We start from the raw sequence: 8,677 nt of genomic DNA, 5'->3' as shown, positions 1-8,677 counted from the left end.
TGCACACTCCCAATCCCCACACACACACGGATCTCTGCACACGTCCGCCCTCCTCGCACACACATGGATCTCTGCACACGTCCGCCCTCCTCGCACGCACACTCCTGATACACACACCTCCCAGATCTCTGCTTTCCCAGGATTCCTTGCACGCTCACAAAGGCAGTATTTTAACTCACACTCACACCCGGCCTGTCACTTTTGTGCCCCTGCACACGCTAACACCCCGCTCCTCCCAGACAGACCTGGCTCCAGACATGCTCCTGAACCCCCACACTCACACCCAAGCACGTCCGCCCTGGCCGGCCGGCAGAGCAGATGGCGGCATGCCTGCTCGCGCCACGAACCTTGGATGGTGGCCAGCGGGTTGGTGGCCATTAGCGCCGGGTTTAACCCCGCGTTCACCCCTAGCACTGTGCTTCTGAAAATCAAACCAGACGCAGGAGGTTAGGCCGGGGAACCCCCCCAACACCCTCCCCTTGGCACTGGCCCTCCGTGGCCAGGGGGCACAAGCACCCCACATCACTGGTTAGAGGCGCGTACGCCACACGCCCTGGCTCCAGGCCCCTCGGCGAGGGTGCCACCCCCCCACCCATGGCACCGGATGCACCTGCCCCCTTAGGGGCGGAGTTACCGTGCCAACCTGGGGCAGTGTCATCCCTCCCACCCCCTTCAGTCCCTGTCACGGCCCCCCACCGCTTACCCCGTGCTGGGATTCAGGCCCGACAGGCCGATGGCCGCGTGGCTGCTGCTCTGGGGGCTGGGGTTGGTGCTGTTGGTGGGGGGCGGCGTGGCAGAATTGATGGCGGGGGGCCCCCCGCCCGCCCCCGTCCGGCTGGGGGTCAGGGAGCCGACTGCCGAGGATAAGGTAGTCACTGCAAGAGAGAAGTGGGGGCGGACGGGGGGCGGGGATCAGGAGAGGGAGCGGCTCATCCCCACGGTCCTTGTTTGTATAGGCCCTGTGCAAACACAGCGCCTTGGTCTGCCCCCCCTTAGCGGAGTTTAGGTAGGTCCTATGTAAACACTGGCCTTCAAGTACTCATTCAATCTACTCCCTGTTGACAGTGCCTCCGCTGGCTCGGTCTCCCCGCATTGAACCGGTCCTATTTCTCTAGGTCGTACGTAAATAAAGTGCCTCAGTCTCACTCTGCTGGCTGAGCAGGGTCCTGTTTGTGCAGGTCCTGTGTAAACAAGGGGGAAGGACGCACCTGTTGTGCTCAGACTGCTGGAAGCCTGGGAGAGCGGGAGACTCACGCCGGGGCCCGGACTCGTCACCTGGGCAGAGAGAGACGGAGCGTCGGGGTCACGAGGCGCCCACCTCTGGGGTGAGTTGTGGGGAACTCCCCATGTGCAGGGTCGGTACATACCATGGGAGAGCTGTACGGGGGGGGGGGGTGCGTACTATGTGGCGGCTGTGCGGGGGTACATACCGGGATCATACCATGCGGGGGCTGTACAGAGAGGGTAGTTCATACCATGTGGGGATAGTACCATGGGGGGAGGAACATACTATATGGGGACTGTAGGGGGGGTACGTACCATGTGGGGCCCATGGGGGGGGTCAGTACATACAGTGTGAGGGCTATATCTGGGGTGGTAGGAGCCATACCCGGAGGGGGGTCGGTACATACCACGTGGGGGCGGTAATGGGGGGAGTCCATACATACAGCCTGGTGAAGGCCCTACTGTGGAGGTCAGTATGTACCTTGTAGGAGCCATGCGGGGGGGGGGGGGGTCAGTACATACCATATGGGGGCCGTTCCTGGGGCGGGGGGGTCGGTAGGTACCATGTGGAGGCTGTGCCCGGGGTGTCCGTACGTACCATGCGAGGGCAGTACCTGGGGGGAGGAGTCAGTACCTACCATGTGGGGGCCGTACCTGGGGGTCGGTATGTACCATGTGGGGCCATACCCGGGATCTCAGTACGTACCACGTGGGGGCCGTACCCGGGGGGTCAGTACGTACCATGTGGGGGCTGTAGCTGGGGGGTCGGTATGTACCGTGTGGGAGCCGTACCCGGGGGGTCAGTACGTACCATGTGGAGGCTGTAGCTGGGGTGTCGGTATGTACCATGTGGGGGCCGTACCCGGGGTGTCGGTACGTACCATGTGGGGGCTGTACCCAGGGGGGTTGGTACGTACCATGTGCGGGCCGTACCCGGGGGGCTTTCCCTGGGCGGGCAGCATGGGGGTGCTGCTGCAGGGGTTGATGCGTTTCTCCTTCTGGCGGCGGTTGCAGAACCAGACACGGATCACCTCCTTCTCCATGTTCAGCTGCTCTGCGATCAGCAGGATCTCCTCTGAGGTAGGCTTCTGGTTCTGGGGCAGCGACATAAGAACATAAGAACGGCCAGACTGGGTCAGACCAAGGGTCCATGTAGCCCAGTGTCCTGTCTGCCAACGTGGCCAGTGCCAGGGCCCCAGAGGGAACGACCAGAACAGGAAACCATCCAGTGATCCATCCCGTTGCCCATTCCCAGCTCCTGGCAGAGGCTCGGGACCCCATCCCTGCCCAGCCTGGCTAATAGCCATTGATGGACCCATCCCCCATGAACTTATCCAGTTCTCTTTTGAACCCTGTTATAGTCATGGTCTTCACAACATCCTCTGGCAAGGAGTTCCACAGGTTGACAGTGCATTGTGTGAAGAAATACTTCCTTTTGTTTGTTTTAAACCTGCTGCCTGTTAATTTCATTGGGTGACCCCTAGTTCTTGTGTTATGAGGAGGGGTAAATAACACTTCCTTATTTACTCTCTCCCCACCAGTCATGATTTTATAGACCTCTATCATATCCCCCCTTAGTCTCCTCTTTTCCAAGCTGAAAAGCCCCAGTCTTATTAATCTCTCCTCATACGGAAGCCGTTCTATACCCCTCATCATTTTTGTAGCCCTTTTCTGAACCTTTTCCAATTCCAATAGATCTTTTTTGAGATGGGGCGACCACATCTGCACACAGTATTCAAGGTGTGGGCGTAACATGGATTTATAGAGAGGCAACATGATATTTTCTGTCTTATTATCTATCCCTTTCTTAATGATGCCCAACATCCTGTTCGCTTTTTTGGCTGCCGCTGCACATTGAATGGATGTTTTCAGAGAACTATCCACAATGACTCCAAGATCTTTCCTGAGTGGTAACAGCTAATTTAGACCCCATCTTATATGTGTAGTTAGGATTATGGTTTCCAATGAGCATTACTTTGCACTTATGAACAGTGAATTTCATCTGCCATTTTGTTGCTCAGTCACCCAGTTTTGTGAGATCCTTTTGTAGCTCTTCGCAGTCTGCCTGGGACTTAACTCTCTTGAGTAGTTTTGTATCATCTGCAAATTTTGTCACCTCCCTGTGTGACGAAGTGGGGGATTTTCTTAACGGTTTGCATGAACACTGTGTGCCTCAGTTTCCCTGTGTGCTGCACAGGACCAGGTGTGACCTCGCCTAGCAGCCGGGACCCCGGACACCGGCCTGGAGATGGGGGACCCAGCGACTGGTGACCGGGAGGCCCAGCCCAGCTTGGGAGCAGCCGGTTCTGGCCAGTGGGGGGACAATGGGCTGAGGAGAGAGGGGCCCAGGGACCTGACCAGCCGGGTCCAGCCAGGGGGGAACAAAGGACGGCAGAGAGGGGCCCAGCAGCCTGTCAACCTGGGATGGAAGAGAAAGGACAGGGGAGGAGCTGGTGTGGGAGGGAATTTAGGGGGCTGGGCTGGAAGGAGGGAGCGGGGTGGGGCTGGGCTGGGGACAAGGAGCAGCCAGACCCATGGGGACGGGACAGACCCAGCTGGCCGGGGCTGAGACTGGCCAGGCCCAAGGGCCCTGAGAACTGCCTGGGCTGGGTCCAGACGCTCAATAAATCTCCTGTGTGACGCTGGCAGAGTCACTGCAGCTAGAGATCGGGGGGGCGTTCCTCCCTCTGGGGGTGGGGAGATCGGGGGGGTGTTGCTCCCTCTGGATGTGGGAAGGGCGGACGTGTGTAGAGATCCGTGTGTGTGTGTGAGGATCGGGAGTGTGCAGAGATCTGGGAGGTGTGTGTATCAGGAGTGTGCGTGCAGGGAGGGCGGACGTGTGCAGAGATCCGTGCTCTTTATCAGAGCGAGGGGACTCCCCGAGGGGCCCACGGCAGAGCCAGGCTGCTGGGGGCTCAGGGGTGCGGTCCCAGGAGGTGGCGGGGCCAAGGGCCTGACCCCGCAGGGAGAGCGCACCCCCGAGACGGGCTATCACCCTGAAGGGGGTTCCTCCCAGAGGCCGCAGGGAGCTTGGGGTCCCTGCCCCGGTGGGTTGGATTGGGGCGCACAGCGACGGAGCTGGAACCCACCGAGGCGTCCCGGGGTGGGACTCAGGGGAATCCGGAGGTGGAGGAGAGGCCGAGGGTGGTCGCTGCAGGCAGAGAGGGCAGGGGTGCAGGGCCCAGAGACACAGGAAATCTTGGCCCAGGGTTAATGTGGCGGAGCAGAGACAGCGGGTCGAGCTGTGTCTAGCCCTGGGGAGGAAGCAGCCACCCACCAGCCCCGGGGGCAGAGCTGGCCAGGGAAGGAGGGTGCAGACGGGCTCCCACCCCAAGCCCAGAGGATAAGTCTGCTTGTACCCCTGGGCTCAGGCCCCTCGTACCCCAGTGGGACCGGACGGGGGTGGTCAGGGGGGAGAGATCCTGGACCGAGACTCTTGTCAGTGTGGGGCGACCCCCCAGCTGCTGAAGGCTGCGTGACGTGGGGGGAGGTTCCCACACTGCAGCCATTCGCCCAGCGACACCGGCGGGATAGGGGGGCTGGTAGCTGGGGTCCTGCAGCAGAGCCGCTGGGAAGGATCCGGACCCGGTGTCAGGAGGGGCAGGAGCCAGTGAGCTGGGGAACAGCCCAGCCCGGAGGGGATCCCTGCCCCCAGAGCGCAAGGGAAGAGCTGCCTGCCTGGTTACCTGCCGGTCTGTAGCCAGACCCCTGGGGCGGATTGAGGTGGGTCCAGGGGCAGGGGGACCCGGGCAGGGAGGTGACGCACCGGACCAGGCAGTGCCCAATGCATGCCTCACCCTGATGGGTGTGCTCGGCTACATCAGAAATGGGGGGCCAAGGGGGCCCCAAAGAGGTTGGGGTGCCGGATCAGCTACCTGCAGAGATGCTGATGGGGGATGGTTTGGAGACCTGGCCAGACGGCGCCCTGGACATTGCCTGTGGCTGGAGCTCGGCCCAGCACCAGGAATCCACCCAGCAGGGGGCTGGAATCTCCAACTCGGGGGGCAGGGGACTGGGGACAGGGCTTAAGAGGGCTGAGACCGAGGCTTTGCCCCGGGGTGGGGAAACCGAGGCACAGTCAAAGGACTGGGGCCTCAAACCCAGCAGCTGAATACCAGACCGAGCAGCAGGAGGGTCCCTCCTTGGAGAAGCTGAGGGCCCTGTGGACCACCATGTTGCAAGACCCCGGGCAGGACTGCAGGGAAAACTCCCTGGGTGAGAAGGGATCCAGTACCGGGAAAGGCCCCTGAGGAAAACCTGAACCGTGGGGGATCCGGAGGCAGCTGGTGGTCCCCCAGAAGTGCCGCCGGCGGCTACTGTGCCTGGCCCATGATGTCCCCGTCTCGGGGCATCGGGCAGAGGCTGCTGCAGAACTTTTACTGGCCCGGGGTCTGTGACGCCGTCCAGCAGTACTGCAGGTCCTGTGACCCCTGCCAGAGGGTGGGGAAAGCAGCTCTGAGACCTTTACCCAGCATAGAGGAACCTTCCAGAAGGTGACCATGGACATAGTGAGGTCCCTCAGCAAGGTGACCCGGTCAGGGAAGAAATACATCCTGGTGGGGGTAGATTTCGCCACCCGCTACCCGGAGGCGGTGGCTCTGTCCTCCATCATGGCAGACACCGTGGCAGAGGCGCTGCTGACCATCTTCAGCAGAGGGGGTCCCCCGGGAGGTCCTTACAGAGCAGGGCTCCAATGTCGGTCAGCCCCACTCCAGTGCCTGTGGGAGAAGTGTGGGGTCTGGCCCACCTGGGCCTCGGCGTATCACCCCCAGTCCAACGGGCTGGTGGAGTCAGAGATTTAATGGGACCCTGAAGATGATGCTGAAGATTTTCATGGACCGGCATCCACAGGACGGGGACTAGTATTTACCCCACCTGCTGTCCGCGTACAGGGAAGTGCCCCAGGAAGCCACGGGGGACTCTCCTTTGTGGTTGCTGTATGGGAGGGAAGTGAGGGGACCCCTGGGCTTGGTGAGGGACGGATGGGAGGGGAAGGCCTCCCCCAATGGAGAACCAGTGCTGGAGTATGGACTGACTTTCCGGGAAAAGCTCGCTGAGCTCAAGGGTCCGGCCAGGGAGAACCTAGCCAGGGCCCAAGGGAGGCAGGTCTGGTACGACCGCTCAGCCTCTGGCACCGGGGACCAGGTGAGGGGCTCGTCCCGGTGAGGAAGAATGAGCCGCGAGCTGCCTGGGACGGGCCCTTCGAGGTCATCAAGCAGCTGGATGAGGAGAACGATGTGGTGGAACTGCCCAGCCGGGCTCACAGCCACCGAGGGGACCAGGTCAACGTGCTGGAGCCGAACTGTGCCAGGGAGAGGCTGGTCCTGGCCGCAGGGAGATGATCCCTTGATGGATCTATTCCCTGAGACAGGAGCAGGCCCTTCGCTGGAATCAGTTCCCCTCTCCGGCCAGTAACCCGTCTGGCAGGCGGAGATCCAGCCAGCCTGGGCTCACTGTCCACTGGGTGAAGCCGGGAGCCGGCCCTCCCGTCAGGTGTTCCCTGTTCAGAGTCCCTGGGAACACAGCCCAGGCCCTGGAGGGAGAGCTCAGGGCCATGCTGGCTTTAGGGGTGATCCAGCCACCCCCCAGCCCCGGGGGCTGGTGCCCAGGAAAGACGGGTCGATCAGACTCTGTGGGGACTATCGGAAGCTCAATGCCATCACCATGTCCGATGCCTGCCCCATGCCTAGTCCTGACGAGATCCTAGACAAGTTGGGGGGGACTCGGTACCCCACTATCAGGGATCTCACCAAACGCTATCGGCAGGTGCCTTTGGCTCCAGATGCCAGACAAAAATCAGCTCTCACCGCCCCTGGTCCTACCGTTTGGCCTCAGGGGGGCTGTCAGTGCTGGGTGGATCAGATGCTGGGGGGTGGGGAGGACTCTCCCCTTGCATATCCCAATGAGATCTGTGTGTTTCCCAGACCTGGGAGGACCACGTGTCCCAGGTGAAGAGGGGGTGAGTCGCCCCCAGGATGCAGGGCTGACTGGAAAAGCTGAGATGCACAAGGTGGGGAGCGGCTGCTGAAAGCCAGAGCCAGCCACGGCGGGCGCAATCAGAGACTGGCCCATTCCCCAGACTAAGAACCAGGCCCAGGCCTTTATCGGGATGGGGGGGCTCTACCGGAGGTGTGTGCCCCACTTTAGCTCTGTGTCGGCTCCCATCACTGAGCTATGTGAGAAGGGGAGGCCAGACAAGCTGGTCTGGACCGGGCAGTGCCAGAGGGCTCTCCGGGCGCTGAAGGAGGATCTGGTCAAGGGCTCAGTGCTGGGAAACCCAGACTTTGACAAGCCCTTTATGGCGTTCACCGATGCCGCAGACACAGGGCTGGGCGTGGTGCCGGCACAGGCCAATGCAAAGGGGGAGAGACCCCCCATCGGGTACCTGAGCAGGGCTATGCGGCCACAGAGAAGCAGTGCCTGGCCATGGGGTGGGCTCTTAAAAAGCTGCAGCCGGATCTATTTGGGCGGCGCTTCGCGGCCTACACCGACCACTCGCCTGCCGCGGCTGCACCAGATGAGAAGGGCCAACGTCGAGCTTCTGAGGTGGAGTCTGTCCCTCCAGAGTATGAGATGCGGGTGGGCCAGTGTGACATTAGGAGTGTGATATCATATCTCATTGGAAGGTGACAGGGCCAGGAAGAGTTAATTACCTCCCAGACTGACCTGATGTGACGAACTGGGACTGTTCTTACTGTGGTCTTTGAATGCTGGCAGGGGTGTGTGGCTAGGATAGTCTGCGTGGGGGGATGGGAGACTGGCCGAGGGAAGATACCTGAGCATGTAACGTGAGAACCCAGGAAGGGGTTAGAGGCCAGGTGACACCTTTGCCCGGGAAACTGAACAAAGGCTGGAGGGAGTTTCAGAGCGGGCTGGTGACATGGCTGGGAGGCAGACGGGGCTCTGACCTCCCAAGGGGGCTATGGTGCCCTGGGACCCCAAGATGGACCTAATTGGGGGGGGGTCCTGTTGTCTGTGCCTGCAAGACCTATTTTGGACTGTGTTCCTGTTGTCTAAATAAACCTTCTGCTTTACTGGCTGGCTGAGAGTCATGGTGAATTGCAGGAAGCCAGGGGTGCAGGGCCCGGTGTCCCCCACACTCTGTGACACCTGACCCATGGCCGAACTTTAGAGACTGGTTAGGAAGATCTGTAAATGAACAGAGCTTTGAAATGCAAGTCTGCATTGTTAGCGGTAGAAGGGGAGGTGTTTGCTCAGGGCTTGTGATGTCAGCAAACAAGTCTTGTCTATTGCTATAGCGTTGATTCAAAGATCAAAAAAAGAATATTAACATTTAGGAAGATACTTGAGGGAAATAGTATTATTGTCTCTATGTCTCTTTGAAGGTTGTGGTAACCTGTATCTGAACTGTGTAATGGATAAATTACCCTGTGTTAATTGCCAGGATGTTTGGAAGGAGAATTAAGCCTATTGTTTTCTCAGGCCAAAAGGC

General features: G+C 60.3%; 1 protein-coding gene across 2 annotated transcripts in view; it reads right to left on the bottom strand.

The window, feature by feature from the left end:
* Nucleotides 1-699: 699 nt before the first annotated feature.
* POU2F2 (POU class 2 homeobox 2) overlaps nucleotides 700-8,677 on the bottom strand; it is a 29,379-nt gene continuing 21,401 nt past the window's right edge. The window contains exons 10-12 of one of the 2 annotated variants that reach the window (XM_065420080.1): nucleotides 2,142-2,318; nucleotides 1,209-1,275; nucleotides 700-875 (exon numbers count right to left, since the gene is read on the bottom strand). In XM_065420080.1, coding sequence (XP_065276152.1) covers nucleotides 700-875; nucleotides 1,209-1,275; nucleotides 2,142-2,318 — 420 coding nt within the window. The remainder of the gene's footprint in view (nucleotides 876-1,208; nucleotides 1,276-2,141; nucleotides 2,319-8,677) is intronic. The other variant, XM_065420081.1, reaches the window with a different exon arrangement.

Source organism: Emys orbicularis, chromosome 20, assembly GCF_028017835.1.
Source record: "Emys orbicularis isolate rEmyOrb1 chromosome 20, rEmyOrb1.hap1, whole genome shotgun sequence".
Taxonomy (NCBI): domain Eukaryota; kingdom Metazoa; phylum Chordata; order Testudines; family Emydidae; genus Emys; species Emys orbicularis.
This window is presented reverse-complemented; position numbering and strand designations above follow the sequence as displayed.